General features: G+C 36.9%; 1 protein-coding gene across 2 annotated transcripts in view; it reads right to left on the bottom strand.

Moving 5' to 3' along the window:
- MICU2 (mitochondrial calcium uptake 2) overlaps window positions 1–25,670 on the bottom strand; it is a 138,961-nt gene that overhangs the window by 31,665 nt on the left and 81,626 nt on the right. For both annotated transcript variants that reach the window (XM_029936959.1, XM_029936958.1), the window contains exon 7: window positions 1,300–1,365. In XM_029936959.1, coding sequence (XP_029792819.1) covers window positions 1,300–1,365 — 66 coding nt within the window. The remainder of the gene's footprint in view (window positions 1–1,299; window positions 1,366–25,670) is intronic.

The following is a 25,670-nucleotide window of genomic DNA, read 5'->3' as shown; positions in this document are numbered from 1 at the left end:
AGAAAATCTCTGGACATCAGAGCCCTGGTTGGCACTACTCCATGTGTTAACACTGTCCATGGGTCCACCGGGAGAGGTCAAATCGAACCTCTGCTTGTGGGACTTTGTGGACCTGTGCCTCATGTGTCTTTTCCTTTAGCTGATTTTAATCTGTATCTGGTCAGCGTAAGAAAATGTAACCATGAACCTAACAACTTTCAGGGAGCTCTGTGGGTCCTTCCAGTGAATTATGGAACCTAAGGGTGGTCTGTGGACTGTTCCCTAACTTCAAACACCTGTGAAGAGAGGAATGATGCTTATAGTTCAGAGGAGGACACAGAGAGTTCAATTATCCCAGCATGCGAGAGGTGATATGATGGTGGACATACAGGTAAGATGGGGACACACAGGACATGTACACCCAGGAAAAGCGAATACCATTCAAGGACTAGGGTATGGAAAAAGGAAGTCCAGCATAGGACTGCTCAAAGGGATGGAATCTAAGAAAGAATTGTGATTTTACTAATTTGAAAAATTTGAAGAAGACATGCTCCAAAAGATGAAATGATTTGGAAATTTAAGAAAATCTCATGGTAAATATGCTGTAGAATTAGAATTGACTGAAAGATAATCAATAGAAAATTTACTGATATACATTAGTGGTGGGAATGAAAACTGGTTCATTTTCTACACAGGATACTTGCCATGGCTTGTCAAAGTTTGTCAATGCCCTTAGAAATGTTCATACCTTTGGACTCAGCAATCACACTTCTGGGAAGTTATCCTTCAAATATATTCACATATATAAAAATGTTACAACAGGATTATTAATTGCAGCATTATTTCCAGTATCAAAAGACTGGACATATATTAAATGTCTTTAAAGGGGAATGATTATATAAACTGCTACATCCATATGACAACACCCTAGGAGCTGTGAAGAAGGAAATCTTCAGATGTACTGAGGAAAAATGGGAAGGTGTGAAACAATGCAGTGCGCTACTCCTTGTAGGAAAACTGGAAAAAAAGAACATTTAGTTGCTTCTCTCTAGATACACTTATACACACGTGAAGTGTCTGTGTGAATATACGGGACACTGCGCGCTCACAGCTCAGGGAGAGCCGGCTGACTGCTCTCTGCACACGCTCTAGTGAGCCTTTTCAAGGCTGGACCACGTGGATGCACCGCGTTGATTCAAACTATTTGGAAAATGAAGTTACTAATAACTTTCCCAACTATGTGTAGAATATTTATTTAACAAATAGAGAAGCTGTTGTACATATCACCTGTCTGGAAACATTTGGTTTCTCTGCACATACCTGGCACTCTGTTTCATTAGCTACTGCTGTCTTCAAGTCATCTTGTTTACTTAGGATTTTCTGCAGCTGAAAAAATGGCAAATGTGAATTCAGATGTATTCAAAAAAGTCTAAAGGAAAGATGCTAAGTTTTCCTTATAAAATACATATACATTGTTAAATATTAAATTCTCTCTGCATTATAACTAATATTGTTACTTAGTTTTTTCTTAAATCAGGTTAAGAATTGAAGGAGAAACTGATATGCAAGTATTAATATTACCATTTTTATAATTTGAATCATTTTTTTTCCAAGAAAGCTAGTTTACTTAATATCTAAAGAGGTCACTAAATAAACATTTCATAATGATCCTCATTCTTCAACAGAATTTTCATTCATAATTTTTTGTATCATTGATTATTTATGGCCACATTTTCAAGTATATAGCTCTTACAAAGCCATTTATATCATACAAATGATCTTCTTCTCCATATGCACTTATAAAGCATCAAAATAATTAAAAAAACCTACATTTCTGTCCATTTTAAAGTTGTCAATAGTACCTTGAGACCGAGTACATTTAAAACCTACCTTTCAGAGCCATTTGTACCAATCCTCAAATGGAAAGCAAATTAAGAAAAAAGTTTAAAACAAAAATTAAATGTAGACAAAATCTGAAACTATGAATTCAAATGAATTAGGAGACAAACCTTCACTCATCTTTTTCTAGGCTACTTCTTTGTTAATAATTTGAAAATTGTTAAATTCCAAATTAATCATCTCAAGTTCGGCTGTCTCTCTGAGGTCTGTTTTAGGTACATGGGTTATCTCTATGGCCCGCAAACTTTCCCACATCTCCTCCCTCATACTGATCTCAGGGAAAAAGTGCTGAAAACGTTTTACATTTGTTTTTTCCTTATATTTAAGTTGACAATCAAACAGTATAATGCCAAATTCAAGTTTTTCTCCCTTTAAAAATTTTTATGATGGAAAATTTCAAACACAGCAAAGTAAAGAGAACTCTGTACTAAACCACACATTATTCAGCTTCAACAATGATCAATATTCTGCCCATTCTTGGCTCATTCTACTTCTGCCCATCCTCAGTTCCTTTTTAATTGTTATTATTTATAGCTCTTAAGGAAAAATTTATATACGGTGATATACAAATCACGGACATACAATTTTGACAAATGGATATACCTGAGTAACCCATGCTTCTACCCTGGAGTAGAACATTCTGTTTTCTCAGAAAGTTCTTTGTCTCTCTTCCCAATCTTTTTGTCTCTGCATCCCTACAGAGGGAGTATCAGAGTTCTGATTGTTTGCCAGCATCTAAAGGAGTTCGCTTAGTTTAGAAATTCAAATAAATGATATCAAATAGTACATCTACTTTCGTGTGATCATCTTTCACTCTGTATAATGGTTTTGAGATTCATTTACATGTGCATATAAGTCATCTGTTCTTACTGTTGAGTTGTATCCCATTCTCTGAATATATCACTATTTGTCTATTCACTTGTTGGCAGATGTTTGCATTGTCTCTAGTTTTGACTACTGTGAATCAAGCTGTCATCTATTTTCTTTTGTTCCCTGGCTTCATGGAGTATACTCAATATACAAAAAATTGCACATCTCAATGTACACCTTTTGAGGGATTTGGACACGTGCATGCACCTAAGATCCATCACCTCCAAAAGAGTTGTGTCCTTGTTTCCTTTTTCCTTGGTCTAAGATCACTTAGCATGTGATGTATCTTTTTAAGTTTTTTAAGTGCAGAACACCATAGTCTTAACTATATGCACTATGTTGTACAGCAGATCTTTGCCATAAACTTGTGTAATTCTTTGTGTGTGTGTGTGTGTGTGTGTGTGTGTGTGTACCTATGTTTTACTATTTCTCTTGGATGAATTCCTAGGAGGGGAACAGTGAAGTCCTTCTGAACTTTAAATCATTAGGTTGTAACAGTTCTTTATATATTCTGAATATGAGTCCTTTGTCAGATATATTTGGAAAATATTTTCTCCCATCTTACAGTTTGCCTATACATTTTCTTTATCCCCCAAAATTTTTTTTTAACATTTATTTACTTTTGAGAGAGAGCGCGAGAGAGCGAACAAGCAGGGGAGGGGCAGAGAGAGAGGAAACACAAAATCCAAAGCAGGCTCCAGGCTCTGAGCTGTCAGCACAGAGTCTGACACAGGACTCGACCTCACAAACTGCGAGATCATGACCTGAACAGAAGTCGGTCGCTTAATCAACTGAGCCACCCAGGCGCCCTGCCTATTCATTTTCTTAATGGGTCTTTGAATGAATGAAATTTTAAATTTGGTTGAAGACATTTTTTTATTCTTTTACAGTTGTTAGTGCCCTAAGAAACTCTGCATACCCTATATATATTCTCACAGTTTTTTCCTCAGAAGGTTAATAGTTTTTGTTTTTAATGTTTAGATCTATAACCCATATTAAACACATTTTTGTACAGCCATACCTTGTTTTATGCACTTTATAGATACTGCAGTTTTAGAAACTGAAGGGGTTTGTGTCACCCCGGTGTTGAGCATGTTTCTTGGTGCCATTTTCCCAACAGGATTTGTACACTTTGCCTCTCTGTGCCACAGTTTGGTAATTCTTGTTAATACTTGAAGTATTTTGACGATTTTTACATTTGAAATGCTGCAATCTCGTGAGAAAACTTTAATGGATTAGGAGTTGCTTCTTATGAATGGACATAGAAAGTGTGTTTTCTGAGGTGGAGCACACTCCTGTTGAAGATTGCTGAGATGACAACAGAGGATTTAGGATATTATATAAATTTAGCTGAGGAAGCAGCAGCGGGGTTTGAGAGGACTGACTCCAATTTTGAAAGAAGTTCTCCTGTGGGTACAATGCTACCAAACAGCATCATATACATGCTACAGAAAAATCCTTTGTGAGAGGAGGAGTTCATTAACATGGCAAACTCCACTGTCTTCTTTTAAGAAACTGGCACAACCACCCCAACTTCCAGCAATCACCACCCTGACTGGCCAGAAGCCATAACACTGACACAAAAGCCTCCAGCAGCAAAAAGATGAAAGCTCTGAAGACGGTTAGTATATTTTTTTTTTTTTTAGCAACAGAGTACTTTTCATTAAGGTATATGCATTGATTTTTCTGACATAAGGATACTGCTCACTTAACAGAGTAGGGTATAGTGCAAACATAGCTTTTCTGTGCACTAGGAAACCAAAAAATTCATTTGACTCTCTTTAATGTGGTGGTCAGGAACTAAATCTGCCTATAAATGGTGTGAGCAGGGGTCATAACTATTTTTTTCTTATACATATCCAGTGTCATTTATTGAAAAGACTTCTTTTCTATGAACTGAATTGGTGACTTTAGGGAGAATTAAGCAACCCTCTAAGTGTGGACTGCTTGCCCGTCATTAAGTCAATACCACACTGTTACCATTACTGCAGATTTGCAGTCAGTCTTGAAGTCAGGTAGTGTGAATTATCTAGATTTGTTCTTATTTCTCAAAATTGGAGAGTTTTAGGTTCTCTGCTTTTACATATCCACTTCAAAATCAGCTTGTAATTTCTACCCAAAAAAGTCTACTGGGATTTTGCTTGGGAAAATGAACTTTAGACCAATTTGGGAAGAACTTAACACTACTGAATCTTCTAACCATTTCCATGGTATACGCCTTCATTTATTTAAGTCTCCTTGAATTTCTATTGGCAATGTCTGAAGTTTTTGGTGAATGGTTTTTGTTAAATTTATTTCTACTTATGTTATTCGATACCATCCAAAGGAGAACTGATTTTCATTTAATTTTCCAACTATGTTACTAGTATATGGAAATACAACAGATTTCTCCATATTGACCTTCCTGTAAATTTACTTTTAATTATAATAGGCTTTCCTTTTCTACACACAATCATATTATCTGTGAATAAAGTCAAATTTACCTCTTCCTTTCCAATCTTTCTATCCCTTTCCCCCCAACTGTATTGCTATTATCATTAGAATCACCAGCAAAATGTTGAAGAGATATGAAAATACATCCTTGCCTTGTTTCTGATCATAAAGGGACAACATTCCATATTTAATCTTTTTGTTTTCAATGTTTATTTGTTTCAGAGCAAGAGCAGGAAAAGGGCAGAGAGAGAGAGTGAGACACAGAATCTGAAGCTCTGGGCTGGCAGCACAGAGTCCAATGTGGGGCTCAAACTCACAAACTGTGAGATGATGAGCTGAGCTGAAGCTGGATGCTTAATTGACTGAGCCACCCATGCGCCCCTGTATTTAATCTTGTCGCATAATGTATTCTTTAAATTTTTTTCTAAATGCCCTCTACCAAACTGAAAAAGTTCTCTTCTGTTTCTACTTTGCTGAGTTTTATCATGAAGTATTTATTTTACTAAGCCCTTTATATGCATGTAGTATGATAGGATTGTGTTGATCTCTCCTTTACTCTGTCAATTTCATGGATTGAACTGATTTTTTAATCATTAAACATATTTTGTATTCTTTGCATAAATATTGCTTGATTTTGGTGCACTTTTTATATAATATATAATGTATTTTGCTCTAAGTATTTTGTATCTTTATGATGAGAATTGGTCTATAATTTACTTTTCTTGTTAGATCTTTGCCAAATTTTAGTTATCAGGGATATGCCAGTTATGAGAGAAAGAATTCTTCCTTTTTCTTGTATTATCTGACTTTGTGAAAATCTGGCACTTCTTCCTCCTTATATGCTTGATAGATTTCACCAGTAAAGCCATCTGGGCCTGAACATTTCTTTGTGGGAAAGTTTTTGATAGCAAATTAAATTCCTTTGATACAGGGCTACTCAGATTTCTCTCTTGTTAGTTTTGGTAAGTTTTTTTTTTTTTTTTAAAGACATTTGTCCAGTTCTTCTGAGTTACCAAATTTACAGTCACATGTGAACAAGCTGTTCACAATATTCCATTTTAATCCTCTGATATTTGCAGAATCTGTTATCTCTTTTTCATAGAACATTGGTAATTTGGACCCTCTTCAAGTATTAAAATTAGATCCAATACTAAAAATTATTCAAAATTTGTCATATAGATAACAATTTAAAAATTAAAAATTTTTGTACAATTAAGATTATAATTTTTTGTACAAAACTTAACATTTTTAATTTATTTTTAAAAATTTTTTTAATGTTTTATTTATTTTTGATACATAGAGAGACAGAGCATGAGAGGGGAAGGGGCAGAGAGAGAAGGAGACACAGAACAGGAAGCAGGCTCCAGGCTCTGAGCTAGCGGTCAGCACAGAGCCCGACGTGGGGCTCGAACCCATGAATGTGAGATCTGACCTGAGCCGAAGTCGGAGGCTTAACTGACTGAGCCACCCAGGCGCCCAACTTAACATTTTTTATGACACTTAATATATAGCTGTTCTAATCTTCACACAGTCATTAAATAGTTACGGACAAGACCAACAGGATTAGTTCACTGAAATGAGAAGTTTTTAGGAGGCGTATTACAGTATTGGCTTGTTGCAATATGGTGTGGGATTTAGACCAACAGGGGTCTGTCCTAAAGCATAAGATTAAAGCTTGCCATATGAAGAAACACTGAGTATTGGCGAGGAGGCAGAGCAAAGGAACCCTTATGTAGCTGGAGGGATGTAAATTGGAAAAACATTATGGAAATGTCTTGAAAAATTAAAAAATAGAAAGACCACCCAATCCAATAATTCCACCAGTGGGTGTTCATTCAAAGAAAACAAAAACAGTACCTTGAAAAGACATATGCACCCCTAAGTTTATGGCAGCATTAGTTATAAAAGCCAAGATACAGAAGCAACTTAAGTGTCCATCCATTGATGAACTGATGAAGATGTGGTATAAATGTACAATGGAATATTACTTAGTCATAATAAAGGACACGATCTTGCTATTTGTGACAACATGAATGGATCCAGAGGGTATTATGCTAAGTGAAATAAGTCAGAGAAAGACAAATACCATATGATTTCACTTATATTGGAACTTAAAAAACAAATGAATAGACAGACAAACAAAAAGCACAGAATCAGATCTATAAATACATAGAACAAACTGATGGTTGCCAGAGGGGAGAGCAGTGGGAGGATGGGCACAAGGGTGAAGGGGAGTAAGAGATACAGGCTTCTAGTTATGGAAAGAGTGAGTCATGAAAGAAAAAGCATAGGGATACAGTTAATGGTCCTGGACTAGCACTGCAGGACTGATGTAAGCACACTTAGACTCAGCACAACATAGCATGGCGTTACTGAGGTGTTCTGCTGCACATCTAGAACCAAGGTAACATTGTGTGTCAGCTATATAGTCAAAAGATTTCTCAATAAAATAATAAGAATTAAAAAAACGCTGTCATGTTAGAGTCTTACCTAAAACATTTCAATCTGTACTCAGGGAGAGGCTTATACCAGGTTTCAGTGTTCTTTGAAGACAGTACGGCTGCATATTTCACTCTATCATAAAAGCTCCATTTGAAAGGGCATAAACACAGAGGCTGGGGTGCCGAATCCGTGCAGTCAAAAATGTGCGCATAACTTTTGAGTCCCCCAAAGCTTAATGACTTGTTGACTGAAAGCATTGCTGATAACATAAACAGTTGATAACATAAACATATTTTGCATGTTGTGTGTATTATATACTGTATTCTTACAATAAAGTAAGCCAGAGAAGGGAAAATATTAAGAACATCATAAGAGAAAATGCATTTACAGTACTGCAAAGAGAGTCTGCGTGTAGGTGGACCTGTGTAGCTCAGACCCATGCTGCTCCCAGGTCAGACGTACTCTCTTCTTCCAAAAGGCCTCCTGGTTTCCTAAGATACTTTCTAAAATGGCTGTACACGACACTGATTCGTGACAGCAATATGCTAAGTGCCTATCATGCAATGAAAGTGCTGTTCTGAGTGTTGCGAACATAGCAGTTAAGCACAGATCATATCCCTGCTGCCACGAAACTTACATTCTAAAGGACTAGAGATAACGGTGAACAAATAAGAAAGAGAATTTCAAATAATGTCATGTGTGACTAGAGTAAGATAAAATAAAAGTGGGGTAACAGGATCCTGAGACTGCTGGGTATGGGTTACTGTTCGGTTTACTCTGTGTGGTTCTTTGTGAGCACATGATATTTGGGCTGAGATCTGACTGATAAAGGCTACCAGAAGAATGGGGAAAGGACATTCTAGGCAGAGGGAAAACACAGTTTGTGGCAGAAATTGGGGTGCTTTGACAGAAACAGAAACAAAGTGAAGTGGTCATAATACACAAGGACACATTCACCAAATACAAATTTTATGATTAGTGAAGTACTGCCAAGCTATTTAAATTTACATTGATCCAGATTTTCAATTACAGGCTGAAAATGAAATGTATGTAGGGTGATTCAACTTATTTTTGCTTTCAGAATCATGATAGTTTAAATTCTGAAACAAGAACATTATCTGAAAATCAAGAAGAATAAATTCTACTGAAAGCCTTTACATTTACTTAATAGTAACTCAAGCAGGTAAATTTAGCATAATAAAGTTACAACAGTATTATATTAAGAGCAAAAGCCTTCTTGCCAGTATGAAATCAAAGTGAAATAAAAGGACCACCTAAGGAGAAATTCACACTTGTAAACAGACTTGTCATTAAGCTATTGTTTAAAGAAATTGCTCTAAAACCCTGGCACTTAGCCCAAAGAAGCAGAAGTGTCATCTATCAAGGTGAAGACTAAATGGATTGACTACTGCTAGCTTTGATCACTGCTGGTATTGTTTATTATTATCTGACAGCAACAAATTATACAGATAGTTGTTATTTTACTTGTTTTTGGGAAAGAGAATTAAGCAATAACTTCAACACAGTTTCTAGGTCTGAATACTAATGAAACATGAATATACTGCATAACCCAAAGGTAACAAATGGTGGAAATTTATGTCTTAGGACATTTAAAAAAGGCTTTATATTAACATATTTCATATTATTTTCGTATTTGCTGTCCAAATTACTTTGTTATATCTATGTTTTGGGTATTAAAGTGATTTTCATCACTTACTCTCATTATGCAGCATTAGCACTTATGGTAGAAACAGCAATAAATAAAATTTGCTGAGGAAACATTCAGATAATAAAACAAAACAAAAATCCCATACCCTTTAAATATGTTCTGATGGGAGAACTGTTAGGTTTGTTGAATTTCAAATATAAAAGGTTACATACTTAGCTTTTCTAATATAAGAACCATGGAAATGCAATAATTATTCAAATAATTAATGTAAATGTCCTTTGATTCTATGCTGTAATTTTAAAAATTGAGGTATAAGTATCATCTTACTCATATGTGGAATTTAAGAAACAAAACAAATGAGCAAATAAAAAAAGAGAGAGACAAAGCAAGAAACAGTCTCTTAATTATAAAGAACAAACTGATGGTTACTAGAGGGGAGATGGATGGAAGGATGGGTAAAATAGGTGATGAGGATCAAAGAGTGCACTTATGATGGAAAAATAAATAAACAGAGGTGTAACTGACAAAGGACTTACTAGTTTCAGTACACAACAAATGACCTGATATTTGTATATACTGTGAAACGCTCTTCATAATAAATCTAGTTTTTCCCCTGTTATCCTACAGAGTCACATAATATAATGTTATTATCTATAGTCACTAGGCTGTATACTATGTCCCATGACTTAACTTGTTTCATGACTGAACGTTTGTACCTATTGATCCCCTTCTCCCATCTCACTCACCTCCCCAACCACTCTGGCAACCATGGGTCTGTTCTCTATGTCTAGGAGTCTTGTTTTGTTTGTTCATTTGTTTTGTTTTTCAGATTCCACATATAAGTAAAATCATTTGTAGTTTGTTTTTCTCTTAGTTCACCAGGCATAAACATATCTTAAAGGTCCATACATGTTGGCACAGATGGCAAGATTGCCTTCTTTTTCATGGCTGGGTAATACTGCAATACATATACACACCACCTCTTCATCCATTCACTGACTGATGAACACTCTGGTTTTTCCATATCTTGACTATAGTGAACAATGCTGAGATGAGCAGATGGGTATATATATGCATCTTTGTAAATTCGTGTTTTCATTTGCTTGGGATAAATACCTAGATGTAGAATTGCTAGATTATATAATAGTTCTAATTTTACTTTTTTGAGGACCCTCATACTGTTTCCCACAGTGGCTGCACCAATTTACATTCTGACCAATAATACACCAGAGTTCCCTTTCTCTATATCCTGGACAACACTTTTTAAAAAATCTCTTGTCTTTGTGACAATAGCCATTCTGACAGGTGTGAGGTGATATCTCCTTGGGATTCTGATTTGTGTTTCCTTGATAATTAGTGATGCTGAGCATCTTATCATGTGTCTGTTGGCATCTGTACGTCTTATTTGGAAAAATGCTTATGCAGAGTCTCTGTTCATTTTCTAAAATAGATTGTTTGCTTTTGCTTTGTGTGTGTGTGTGTGTGTGTGTGTGTGTGTGTGTGTATGTTGAATTGAATGAGTTCTTTACATGTTTTGGAAAATAACCTCTTATCAGATACATGATTTGCAAATATTTTCTCCCCGTCAACAGACTGCCTAATTGTTCTGTTGATGGTTTCCTGTGTTGTGCAAGAAGCCTTTTTAGTTTGATATAGTTCATTTGTTTATTCATGCCTTGCTGCCATCCCCTTTGCAGACAGATAAAAAAAATATTGCTAAGAGCAATGTCAAGGAGCTAACTGCCTATGTTTTCTTCCAAGAGTTTTATACTTTTTGGTCTTATATTCAAGTCTTTAGTCATTTTGAGTCAATTTTGTATATGGTAGAAGAGAGTGGTATAGTTTCATTCTTTGGCATGTAGCTATCCAGTTTTCCCAGTGCCATTTACTGAAGAGACTGTCATTTCATGATTATATATTCTTACCTCCTTTGTCATAATTTAATTGACCATTTATGCATAGCTTTATATCTGGTCTCTTTCTTTTCATTTATCTGTGCATCTGCTTTTATGCCAATATTATACTGGAGATTTGCAATGGCTTGAAGCCAGGCAGGATGGCACTTCCAGGTCTCCCTCTCCCTTCCCTTCCTCTCTTTCTTTCTTTCTTCCTATGTTTATTTATTTTTTTGAGAGAGCAAGAGAGAGCGTGAGCAGGGGTGGAACAGAGAGAGAGGGAGACACAGAATCGGAAGCAGGCTCCAGGCTCTGAGCTGTCAGCACAGAACCCAACATGGGGCTCAAACCCATGGACCGTGAGATCATGAACTGAGCTGAAGTCGGACACTTACCTGACTGAGCCACCTAGGAGCCCCCAGCTTTGATTTTCTTATGCAAGATTGCTTTGGCTATTAGAAATCTTCTGTGGTTCCAAACAAATCTTAGGACTGTTCTATTTCTATGAAAAATGTCACTGGAATTTTGGTAGGGATTGCATTCAATTTATAGATTGCTTTGGGTAATATGGACATTTTAGCAATATTAATTCTTCCAATTCAGGAGGATGGAATATCTTTCCATTTATTTGTGTCTTTCATTAATGTATTGTAGTTTTCAGATTACAGGTCTTTCATCTCTTTGGTTAAATTCACTGCCAGGCATTTTATTCTTTTTGATACAATTTTAAATGGAATTGTTTTCCTATTTTTTCTGATAGTTCATTGTTAGTGTATAAAAACATCAACAGATTCCCGTACATTGATTTTCTATCCTCACCTTTACTGAATTTGTTAGTTCCAACACACAAACAAGTCTTTAGTACTTTTCTATACATAAAATAGTGTTGTCCACATAAAGTGGCAGTTTTGCTTCTTCCTTTCCAGTTTGAAGGCCTTTGTTTTTCTTTTTTTTTGTTTGACTGCTCTGGCTAGGACTTCGAATAGTATGTTGAAAAAAAGTAGTGAGAGTGGGCATCCTTATTTTATTCCTGATCTTAGAGAAAAATATTTCATCTTTTTAAAAAAATTTTTTAAGGTTTTACTTATTTTTGAGAGAGAGAGAGAGAGAGAGAGAGAGACAGACAGACAGACAGACAGACAGACAGACAGCATAAACAGGGGAGGGGCAGAGAGAGAGACACACACACAGAATCCGAAGACAGGCTCCAGGCTCTGAGCTAGCTGTCAGCACAGGGCTCAACATGGGGCTTTGAACCCACAAACCGTGAGGTCATGACCTTAAATCAAGTGAGCCACTCAGGCACCCTATAAGCTTTCAGCTTCTTACCATTAAGCATGATGTTGGGGGTGGGTTTGTGACATATGGACTTATGTTGAGGTAAGTTCCCTCTATACCCATTTTGTAGAGAATTTTTATCCTAAATTGATGCTGAATTTTGTCATGTGCTTTTTCAACATCTGTTAGGAGGATGGTATGTTTTTATCCTTCATTTTGTTGATGTGGTGTACCATGTAAATTGATTTGCAGGTGCTGAAATATCCTTGCACCTCTGAAATAAATCCCACTTAACATCATGTATGATCTTGTTAGTCTATTACGAAACTCAGTTTGATAATATTTTGTTGAGGATTTTCGCATCTATGTTCATTGAGGATAGTTGCCTATAATTTTCTCCTTCTTTTCTCTTTTCTTTTTCTTTCCTCCTACCCTTACTCTCTTTGTGGTCTCTTGTCTGGCTTTAGTGCCAGGGTAATGTTGGTCTTCTTGTAAAATGAGTTTGGAAGAATTCTCTCCTCTTCAATTTGTTCAGAGAAGATTTTCAGAGGTGCAAGTATTAAATGTTCTTTAAATGTTTGGGAGAATTCACCAGTAAAGCCATCTGGTCCTAAATTTTGTTTGTTGAAAAGTTTCTGATTAGTGATTCAATCTCTGTACTGGTAATCAAGTCTAATTCAGATTTTCTATTTCTTCATGATTCAGACTTAGCTGATTGTATGTTTCTAGGGATTTATCCATTTCTTCCAGTTGTTCAGTCTGCTGGGAGTATAATTCTTCATAGATGTCTCTTATGATTCCTTCTGATTTTATTTATTTAAGTACTTTTTTCTTAATGAGGCTATCCAAAGGTTTGTCAATTTTGTAGTTCTCTTTATTTTTTTTATTTTATTTTTTAAAAACATTTTTAATGTTTATTTATTTTTGAGAGAGGGAGCGAGACAAAGCATGAGTTGGGAAGGGGCAGAGAGAGGGAGACACACAATCCAAAGTAGGCTCCAGGCTCTGTGCTGCCAGCAGGGATCCCAATGCAGGGCTCGAACCTAAGAACTGTGAGATCATGACCTGAGCTGAAGTCGGGACACTTACCTGACTTAGACACCCAGGTGCTCCTTGTAGAACTAACTCTTAGTTTTATTGATTTCTTCTATTGTCTTTTTAGTCTTTAATTCTTCTCTGATCTTATTTTCTTCTTACTACTTTTGGGCTTCATTTGTTTCTCTTATTTTAGATCCTTTAGGTGTAAAGTTAGATTAAGATTTTTCTTGTTTCTTAAGACAGGCCCACATTGCCATAACGTTACTTGGATTTTGCTTTGTTTGTATTTTCATTTTCATTTGTCTCAAGGTATTTTTTTTTTCCTTTAATTTCTTTATTGGCCCGTTGGTGTTCAGTAGCATACTGTTCAATTTCCACACACTTGTGATTTTTCTAATTTTCTTTTTGTAACTGATTTCTTGTTTCATACCAAAGTGGCTGAAAAGATGCTTGATATGATTTCAATCTTCTTAAATTTGAAACTCATTTTGCAATCTATCCTGGAGAATGTTCCATATGCACTTAAGAAGAATGTGTATTCTGTTGCTATTGGATGGAATGTTTCTATGTATCAAGCCCATGTGGTCTCATTTGTTGTTTTAAGGGTGATGTTTACTTAATGACTTTCTGTCTGGATGAGCTCTCCACTGATGTAAAGGGGGTATTAAAGTCCTCTACTATTATTGTATTGCTGTTGATTTCTCCTTTTATGTTTGTTAATATTGCTTTATATATTTATATTTATATATTTAGTTGCTCCTATGTTCAGTGCACAAATGTATATCATCTTGCTGGATTGAATCCTTATCATTATGTAATGTCCATCTTTGGCTCTTATTATTTCTTTTAATGCCTATTTTGTCTGATGCAAGTAGAGCTACTTATTAGCTTTCTTTGGGTTTCCATTTGCATGCACTATCTTTTTCTGTCTCTTCACTTTTCAGTCTCTGTGTCTCAGATCTGAAATGAGTCTCTTGTAGGCAATAAATGGATGGGTCTTTTTTTATTTTAACCCATTTGGTCACTCTGTATCTTTTGTTAACAACTTAGGCTATTTACATTTAAAGTATAGATAAGCATTTATGTACTGTCATTTTGTTGATTGTTTTCTGGTTGTTCTGTAGTTCTTTGTTTCTTCCTTCTTCTCTGGCTCTCTTCTCTGTGGTTGCATGCCTTTTTTTAGTGTTAGGTTTAGATTCTCTTCTCATTGTCTTTCCTGTATCTACTACGATTTTTACTTTGTTACCAGGAGGCTTACATATATTTGCCTGTGTGTGTGTATTAGTCTACTTTACACTGGTATCAAGTTAAGACTGAACTCTAAAAACCTACATTTTTTTTGGAGGCGCCTGGGTGGCTCAGTTGATTAAGCGTCAGACTTCGGCTCAGGACATGATCTCACAGTTTGTGGGTTTGAGCCCCACATTGAGCTCTGTGTTGACAGCTCAGAGCCTGGAGAGTGTTTGGGATTCTGTTTCTCTCTCTCTGCCCCTCCCCTGCTAATGCTCTGTCTCAAAAATAAACATTAAAAAAATTAAAAAAATCATGAGGGACTCCTGAATACTGAAAACGAACTGAGGACTTTGGAGGGAGGGGGGGAAGGGGAAGAGGAGTGATGGTCATGGAGGAGGGCACTTGTGGGAAAGAGCACTGGGTGTTATATGGAAATCAACTTGGTAATAAACTATTTAATTAAAAAAATTTTTTTAAAAACATTTTTACTCCCCTTCCCTTGTACAGTTTATGTTTTTGATGTCACATTAAACATCTTTTTATTCTGTACTTTCATTAACTAACTGTTGTACAGTTATTTTAACTTTTTTCTTTTAAGATTCATACCAGATTTGTAAGTGATTTGTCCACTATATTTGGTATATATTTGCATTTACTGTTGAGATTTTTCTTTATGTTTCCTTGTTACCAATTAACTCCTTTTCATTCCAGACTGAAGAAGTCCCTTAAAATGTCCTGAAAGGCCAGTTTAGTGGTGGCGAACTCCTTTAGTGTTTGCTTGTCTTCAACACTCTTTATCTCTCCTTCAACTCTGAATGATAACCTTGCTGAGTAAAGTACACTTGGTTAAAGTTTCTTGCCTTCAGCACTTTGAGTATCATGCCATTCCCTTATGGCCTGCAAAGTTTCTGCTTTTTCTCTTGATGCTTTTAAGAATCTCCTTGTATCTTCAAGTTTTGACGTTTCAGAGATAAGTGATCTTGCAGATCCCACAGAGTTCGTCTTACTTGGAATTCTCTGTGCTTCCCAGAACTGGATGTCTGTTTCCTTCTCCAGGCTAGGGAATTTTTCAGCCATTATATTTTCATCCCTTTCTCTCTCACTTGTTTTTGGGACTTGTAAGTGCAAATATTTTTCTACTTGCTGTTGTGCTATAGGTCCCTTAAATTATCTTCACATTTTGACGTTATTTTTTTTCCTTTTTGCTGCTTTGTGTGGGTGAGTTCCACTGCCCTGTCTTCCAGGTCACCGATCCTTTCTTCTTCATATAGTCTGCTTTGAGCCCCTCTAGTGTATTTTTTAGTTCAGTTATTATGTTCTTTAGCTCTATAACTTCTGTCTGGTATTTTCTTATATCTTCTGTGTCTTTGTTGAAGTTCACTCTGTACTCATCCATTCTTCTCCTAAGACAGGCATTTATTTATGACAAGCATTACTTTGAACATTTTATCAGGTAAATTATTTATCTCCGTTTTGTTGAGGTGTTCTTCTGGAGTTATTTAGCTCTTTTATCTGGAACACATTCTTCAGTGTTTTAAAAATTTTGTTTGACTCTGTATTTGTTTCTATATATGAGGCAAAAGAGCTGAATCTCCATCTTGAGAGATCTTGGAGTGGTCACAGGAGGACAGGTTTCAGTCAGCTGTTTGTGCAGTGCCCTGGGACTGGTAGCTGTCAAGTGTCTCTTCAGTTGTTTCAGTCATGTGGGGCCCCGAAATTCAATCCTCCATGGCCACCAGAGTCAGGCATTTAAGGGGCATCCCTTATGTGGACTGCACACATCTGTCAATTTGCCATGATAGGGTAAGCCCACTGCCACATTTAGAAGGGCTGGGGCATGGGAGAATGCATGGGTGGGGAAACAGCAGTAGCAAGGTAAAACGAGACTAAAATATTGGTGCTTGTGAACACCTCCACCCCCTGCTCCTTCAGCAGATGCTTTTAAGAGCAGCCAATGAATTTCCTTCACATAGACCTAAGCACTTTGTAACCTACTACTTTTGTGCTGAATCCTGGGGTGAGTGAGTCTGTGTATGAGTTCTTTAAGAGTAGAGTCTCAGTTTTCTACAGCCCTCTGGATCTCTTGAATGTAAATCCCATTGGTTTTCAATGTTTTGGGGGCTCACCTCTTCAGTGTAGCTTCCAAGGGCTGGGGTGCCTGATGTGTGGCTTGAACCCTCTCAGGGATATGTTATCTGTAAGATCCTTCCCACTGTGGACGGCCATGCTGGGGGTAGGGTTTTGTGAGAATGTGTCTCTATCTCTCCTATCCATTTGTATGTGGTCTTTTTCTCTTTTAGTGTGGAGAAGCTGTTAACTAGTTTTCAGGTCTTTTTCAAAGGGAAGCGATCCATATGCATCTACAGATTTGGTGTATCCATGGGAGGAGGGGAGTTTAGGGTTTTCCTGTACCCCATTTTCTTTATGCAATTATTCATTTATTTAAAAATTTTTAAATGTTTATTTTTGAGAGACAGGGAGATAGAGCACAAGCTGGGAAGGGCAGAGAGAGAGGAAGACACAGAAACCAAAGCAGGCTCCAGGCTCGGAGTTGTCAGCAGAGCCCAACATGGGGCTTGAACTCACAAACTACAAGGTCATGAGCTGAGCTGAAGTCAGATACTTTACCAACTGAGCCACCCAGGCGCCCCTTTATGCAGTTATTTTAAATTGACTATATCATGCTCCATGAGTTATCAAGTTTACTGCTTTATTTCTATAAGCATAAAGAATCCTGTATAGGCTTAGAAGGTTGACCTTTATAACCTTACACTTAAAAAAAATCAGTGCCATATCCTAACATGCTCTTTTTGTTTTCTTAATTCATAAGTTGATCATCTAAGAATTTTCCAAACATTTAAGGCAAAAATTGTAGTATTTAGAAAGTGTTGCATAAATTCAGCATGTTAAATTACATTAAGAAAAAGTATTCAGAAACTTTTATTATTTTTTAAATGTTTATTTTGAGAGATAGAACGAGCAAGTGTGCACGAGTGGGGGAGGAGCAGAGGGAGAGCTCATGAGAGAATCCCAAGCAGGCTCTGCACTGTCAGCATGGAGCCTGAAGCAGGGCTTAGACTCACAAACTGCGAGATCATGAACCTGAGCTGAAATCAAGAGTTGGATGCTTAACTGACTGAGCCACCCAGGTGCCACCAAAAACTTTTAAAGTAGGTATGCTCAACAATCTTAGGAGTGAAGGCTGTACATGCAGTAAAAGAGACTTTCCTAGTCTCGTGGAATAGGAAACTATGTTTCACTGTGAGAAGAGACCTCAAGAAGACAAAGAGAAAAAAACAATGTGCCCTCTCTTGCCTTTTTTCAGTTTCATGTTCCGTGTCTCCTTTATTTGTAGGCTTTGTCATTCAGACTTGGGCTTCATCAAACATTACTAAAATGAATCAGAACTTTGGTCTTTGTAAGCATGACAGTGATATTACCAGAGGCTCTATTAGTCCACTTTATAAAATTAGTTCCAACATTACAAACCTAGGGATGTATAGTGGATACAGTACTTCTAAGACTGGACTCCCTATGCCTGGCCATTGCCAAAAATAAGAGCAGAAAGTTCATCCACGTCTGAGGGATTTATGATTTGTGTACACACTAACAGTTTAATTAACATCACAGAATTTTACCTTCATATAGAATAGCCTTTTCATAATTATTAGGTTCTACCTGAGCAATAATCTTAAATAGATCCTCGTCTTGTACCTGTGGTGGACTGAGGCAGGTACAGTGTAATGGTACCCTGCGTGACACTGCTATTTCAGGTCCCACTTGTGCACAGATGGGTTTTCTACCTTAAACTAGTATCAAATTAATTTCCTCCCTTAAACATTAAGCATCTCAGAAGAGTAATTTTTACTTATTGACATTGATTTTGCATTTCCTTTTTTTTTTTTTTTTTAAGATTAACCATATAATTGATTATTTAAACCAGGCACTTGTAAAAGAGGGCACTCCACATAATTGCAGTTAGACAGCAGGAGTAACCACTGGACTGTCTACACCTGAACAAACGGGGACGTATGTTTATTCTAGTGACAGGAAGAGTTATAAAGGGTTTATTTTTTTGCAGCTATAATTTTAATTCAACAAGTTATTATTTTTTTGCCAGATTTTATTTAAATTCAAGCTTGTTAATATATAATGGAGTATTGGTTGCAAGAGCAGAATTTGGTGATTCATCACTTCCACGTAACACCCAGTGCTCATCCTAACAAGTACCCTCCTTAATGCCCATCCCCCACCTACCTCTCCTCCAGCAACCCTCAGTTCTCTATTTAAGAGTCTTAGGGCTCTGTTTTTATTTTTCTCCCCTTCCTTCCCCTATGTTCATCTGTTTAGTTTCTTAAATTCCACATATGAATAAAATCATATGGTATTTGTCTTTCTCTGACTTATTTAGCTTAGCATATAATACACACTAGCTTATCAACATCATTGCAAATGGCAAGATTTCATTCCTTTTAATGGCTGACTAATATTCTGATGTACATGTATGTATGTATATGTGTGTATATTACTTACATGTATACATACACACACATCAAATTTTCTTTATCTATTCATCATTTGATGGACACGGGCTATTTCCATAATTTGGCCATTGTTGATAGTGCTGCTATAAACAATAGGGTACATCTGCCCCTTCGAATCAGTATTATTGTATACTTTCTATAAATATAATTGCTGTATTGTAGTGCAATTGCTGTGTTGTAGGGTAGTTCTATTTTTAACTTTTTGAGGAATTTCCAAACTGGTTTCCAGAGTGGCTGCACGAGTTTGCAATCCCACCAATGGTGTAAGAGGGTTCCCCTTTATTTGTATCCTCACCAACATTTGTTGTTTCCCGAGTTAATTTTAGCCATTTGGACAGGTGTGAAGTAGTATCTCATTGTGTCCTGATTTGTATTTTCCTGATGCTGAGCATTTTTTTTTATGTGTCTACTAGCCATTTGTATGTCTTCTTTCGAGAGATGTCTGTTCACGTCTTCTGCGCATTTCTTAACTGGATTATTTATTTTTTGGGTGTTGAGTTTGATAAGTTCTTTATAGATTTTGGAGACTAGCCCTTTATCTGGTATATCATTTGCAAATATCTTCTCTCATGACATAGGTTGCCTTTGTTTTGTTGATTGTTTCCTTCACTGTGTAGAAGCTTTTTATCTTGAAGAAGTCCTAATAGTTCATTTTTGCTTTTGTTTTCCTTGCTTCCAGAAACACATCTAGCAAGAGCTTGCTACAGCTGAGGTCAAAGAGGTTGCTGCCTGTGTTCTCCTTTAGGATTTTGATAGTTTGTCTCACATTTAGGTCTTTCATACATTTTGAATTTATTTTTGTGTATGGTGTAAGAAAGTGGTCCAGGTTCATTCTTCTGCAATGTCACTGTTCAGTTTTCCCCACACTATTCGTTGGAGACTGTCTTTTTTCCATTGGATATTCTTTCCTTCCTTGTTGAAGATTAGTTCACCATAGAGTTTGGGGTCCATTTCTGGATTTTCTATCCTGTTCCATTGATCTCTGTCTGTTTTTGTGCCAGTATCATACTGTCTTGACAATTACAGCTTTATAATACAGCTTGAGGTCTGGAATTTTGATGCCTCCTGATTTGCTTTTCTTCAACATTACTTTGGCTATTTGGGATCTTTTCTGGTTCCATACGAATTTCAGAATTCTTTCAGAATTTCTAGCCCTGTGAAAAATGCTGTGTTATTCTGATAGAGATTGCACTAAATGTGTAGATTGCTTTGGGTAGTACAGACATTTTAACAATATTTGTTCTACTGATCCATGAGGATGGGATGTGTTTCCACTTCTTTGTGTCTTCTTCAATTTCTTTCATCAGTGTTTTATAGTTTTCAGGGTACAGTCCTTTTACCTCTTTGGTTAGGTTTATTCCTAGGTATCTTATGGTTTTTGGTGCAATTGTAAATGGGAATGATTCCTCGATATCTCTTTCTTTTGCTTATTGTCATTATTGGTGTATAGAAATGCCACAGATTTCTGTATGTTCATTTTGTATCCTGTGACTTTGCTGAATTCAGGTATCGGTTCTAGCAATTTTTTTGGTGGAGTCTTTTAGGTTTTCAGGCATAAAGTATCATGCCATCTGCAAAGACTGAAAGTTTGACTTCTTCCTTGCTGATCTGGATGCTTTTTATTTCTTTCTGTTGTCTGACTGCTGAGGCTAGGACTTCCAGTACTATGTTGAACAGTGGTTAAGAGTGAACCTTTCTGTTGTATTCCTGACTTTAGGGGGAAAAGCTCTCAGTTTTTCCCTATTGACGATGATATTAGCTGTGGGTCTTTTGCATATGGCCTTTTTAATTAATTAATTAATTAAAATTTTTTGTGTTTATTTTTGAGAGAGAGAGAGAGAGAGAGAGAGAGAGAGAGCGAGCGAGCGTGAGCAGGGGAGGGTCAGAGAGAGAGGGAGACACAGAATCCAAAGACAGGCTCTAGGCTCTGAGCTTGCTGTCAGCACAGAGTCTGATGTGGGGCTTGAACCCATGAACTGCGAGATCATGACCTGAGCTGAAGCCAGGTGCTCAACCGACTGAGCCACCCGGGTGCCCCTGCATATGGCCTTTATGATGTTGAGGTATTTTCCTTCTATCCCTACTTCCTTGAGAGTTTTTTTTATCAAGAAAAGATGCTGTATTTTATCAAATCCTTTTTCTGTGTCTATTGAGAACATCACATGTTTTTTATCCTTTCTTTTATTAATATGGCATATCACATTGATTTGCAGATATTGAACTCCCCTGCACCCCAGAAGTAAATCCCACTTGATTGTGCTGAATTATTCTTTTAATATACTGCTGCATTTGATTTTCTTGTATCCTGTTGAAAAGTTTTACATCATGTTCATCAGGGATATTGGTCTGTAATATTTCTTTTTAGTGGGGTCTTGTTCTGGTTTTGGAATTAAGGTAATACTGTCCTCAATGAATGAGTTTGGAAGTTTCCTTCCATTTCTGTGTTTTGGAGCAGTTTCAGAACTGCTGTTAGGAATTCTTCTTTAAATATTTGGTAGAATTCCTCTGGGAAGCCATCCACCACTGGATTCTTGTTTGTTGGGAGAGTTTTTTTTTGATTATTGATACAATTTCTTTGCTGGTCATTATGAGTCAGTCCAAATTTTCTATTTCTTCTGTTTCAGTTTTGGCAGTTTATGCTTCTAGGAATGCATCCATTTCTTCTGGTTTGCCCAGTTTGTTGGCATATAATTGCTCATCATTTATTTTGGCTCTAATCATTTCCCTTCTTCTGCTGGTTCTGGGCTTTATTTGGTGTTCTTTTTCCAGCTCATGTAGATGGAAGTTTAGGTTGTGAGTTTGAGACTTTACTTGCTTCTTGAGTCATGGCCTGTATTGCTACATTCTTCCCTCTTATGACTGCCTTTGCTGCATTCCAAAGATTTTGGACTGTTGTCTTTTCATTTTCATTTGCTCCCATGATATTTTATTTCCTCTTTAATTTCCTGGTTAACCTATTCATTCTTTAGGCTCCAAGTATTTGTGGTCTTTCCAATCTTTTTTTCTTGTGGCTGACTTCAAGTATCCATAGCATTGTGGTCTGAAAATATACATGGTATGATCTCTATCTTTTTGTACTGGTTGAGGCCTGATTTCTTTTTCTTTTTTTTTTTTAATTTTTTTAATGTTTTATTTATTTTTGATACAGAGAGAGACAGAGTATGAGAGGGGGAGGGGCAGAGAGAGAGGGAGACACAGAACCGGAAGCAGGCTCCAGGCTCTGAGCTAGCTCTCAGCACAGAGCCTGACGCGGGGCTCGAACCCACAAACATGAGATCTGACCTGAGCCGAAGCAGGAGGCTTAACCGACTGAGCTACCCAGGCGCCCCGAGGCCTGATTTCTGATCCAGTTCGTGATCTATTCTGGAGAATGTTCCATGTGCAGTTTAAAAGAATATGTATTCTGCTGCTTTAGGATGAAATACACTGAAATTATTTGTTAAGTCCATCTGGTCCAGTGTGTCATTCAAAGCCATTGTTTCCTTGATGATCTGCTTAGATGATCTGTCTACTGCTGTAAGTCGGTGTCAAAGTCCCCTACTATTACTATATTATTATCAGTGAGTTCCTTTAAGTTTGTTATTAATTGATTTGTATATCTGGCTGCTTCCAAGTATGGGGTGTAAATATTTAGAACTGTTAGATATTCTTGTTGAGTAAATCCCTTTACTAGGATACATACAGTGCCTTTCTTCATCTCATATTAACAGTCTTTGGTCTAAAATCCAGTTTCTTTGATATAAGTATGGCTACTTCAGCTTTCTTTTGATGCCCATTAGCATGAAAAATGGTTCTCCATCCCCTCACTTTCAATCTGGAGGTGTCTTTGGGTCTAAACCGAGTCTAATGTAAGCAGCATATCGATGGGTCTTGTTTTTTAAATCCATTCCGATACGCTAGGTCTTCTGATTGGAGTATTTAGTCAATTTACATTCAGAGTAATTACTGATAGATAGGATGTTAGTGCCATTGTATAACCTGTAAAGTTGTGTTCCTGTAGATCATCTCTGTTCCTTTCTGGTCTTGGTTGCTTTTGGTCTCTCTTTCCCACTCAAAGGGTCCCCATTAATAATTCTTAAAGAGCTGGTTTAATGTTTACAAACTCTTAGTTTTTGTTTGTCTTTATCTCTCCTATTCTGAATGACAGCCTTGTTGGACAGAATATTCTTGACTGCATATTTTTCCCATTTAGTATGATGAATATATCATACCATCCTCTTCTGGCCTACCAGCTTTCCACAGACAGGTCTGCTGCTAAACCTTATGTGTCTACCCTTATAGGTTAAGGTCTTTGTCCCTTTCTCTACCTTAGTATTTTGCACGTTTCACTATGATATGTCTTGGTATTGACCTTTTCTTTTTTTATTTTCAGGGAAGTTCTCTGTGCCTTTTGGTTTTGAATACCTGTTCCTTCCCCAGATTAGGGAATTTCTCAGTTATAATTTGTTCAAATAAACCTTCTCTCTCCCTTTTCCCCTGCTCTTCTTCTTCTGGGACTGGTATGATATGAGTATTATTGCACTTCATGGAATTGCTGAGTTCTCTACGTATATATTCATGATAGAATACTTTTCTTTCCCTCTTCTTTTCAGCTTATTTTCCATAATTTTTATCTTCCATATCACCCATTTGTTCCTTTGTTTCTTCTGTCTTCATTGTGATTACATCCAGTTGGTTTTGCAACTCAGTTATAACATTTTTTATTTTGGTCTGACTAGACTAGACTATTTTTAGGTCTTTTATCTCTGCAGCAAGGGTTTCTCTGGTGTCTTCCATGCTTTTCTCAAGCACAGGTAGTATTCTTATGACAAATGTTCTAAATTCTTGTTCAGATATAATGCTTATATCTGTTTTGAGCAGATCCCTGGCTGTGGTTTCTTCTTGATCTTTCTTTGGCGTGGGGGGGTGGGGTACGTGTGTGATTCCTCCATCTTGTCATCTTATCTAGGTTTCTGTCTTTTGTGTGTTATAAAAGCTTGCTATGTTTCTTGCTCCCGAGAGTAATGCTATCTGAAGAAGGGGTCATACACTGTCCAGGACCTGGCACTTCAGAAAGTGTTTATGGTGTATGTTGATTTGATATTGATCTAGCTGTGCTTGAGGGATGAGGCAAGCCCAGGGTCCCCCTGCTACTAAGCCATCTTAACTCCTCCAATCAATTTTGCATTTCCTATCTATGCCTCTTCAGTCCTTTGCTCTACCACACTGGTCCTGACCACTATTTTCAAATTGCTTTTGTAATGGTTCCCAAAGACCTACACAATTTAAGGAGTTCTCTACTTTGCTGCTATCCAACTTGACCCCTTTTAAAAAGTCTGATATTAAACATTACTTCATTGTTGCTCTTTTCCTACCTAGATTCCACTATCCTGCACTTTCTGGGCTTTTTTTCTTACTTCTCTTGTACTCTGCTCCTTCTCAATTTGGCTTCTCAATCTCAGCTTAACCTCTTAAATGCAACTGTTTTTCAAGACTCTGATCTTATCCCTCTTCACGTTACATTCTCCCCTTTAGGTCATGTCCTCTCATGACTTAATTATCACATGATCTCCATCAGGATGCTTCCTAATCCTGGCTACATTTATATCTCCAGACAGTTGCTTGCTACTCATGTCTATCTCTATAGGGATGGCCCAACAGTTTATAAAGGTCAACATTTCCAAGCTCAGAGGTAAGATCTTTTTCAACCCATTCCTCCCTTGCACTCTCCTTCAAATGAGGCAGGCTAACATTGAGGAAAGAGCATGACTCTAGAACTGGATGGACTTGGAATCAAATCATGGCTGCAATACTGACTGAGTATCAATTCTATATTTAAAACGGGGATACTACTACTTACCTTGTAGGTTGCTGTAAAGATGCAATAATGTAACATAACCAATCCTCAATAAGAACTAGTCTTCTTTTCTCTTGGATCAGTTAGTACTATCATAACTCCTTGTTAGACTGCAAGAAAAAGGAGTAACCTCCATGTCCCCTTCCCTTCATCCCTCCAATCCAGCTGGAAACCAGCTTCTACGGAGCTCACTCTACAGCACGTCTTTTTTTTTTTTTTATAACACAATTTATTTTTTGTAACATATGCAATTATTTTCCATCATTTACAATACAGTAGTTACAATGACACTCCAAACAGAAAAGCAAAGTAAAAAATCAAAACACCAACTTCTATTTCATGTAATTAGACTTACACAGAAATTAGAAGGTTAAGTAACAACTAGTTAATCACCTAATTTCACAGCTATCTGAAGTGGCAATCATTATATAGCAGCTTATCTATGATACATTCAAGATACATGATACAATTTATTACTTGCCCATAAGCTACAACACAGCCTGCTTAATACCTTTCCTTAAATTCCACCTCTATACTACAATATACTTGAGGTC

Source organism: Suricata suricatta, chromosome 4 (assembly GCF_006229205.1).
Source record: "Suricata suricatta isolate VVHF042 chromosome 4, meerkat_22Aug2017_6uvM2_HiC, whole genome shotgun sequence".
Taxonomy (NCBI): domain Eukaryota; kingdom Metazoa; phylum Chordata; class Mammalia; order Carnivora; family Herpestidae; genus Suricata; species Suricata suricatta.
Note: the sequence above shows the minus strand (reverse complement) of the source record. Positions and strands in the feature narration are given on the sequence as shown.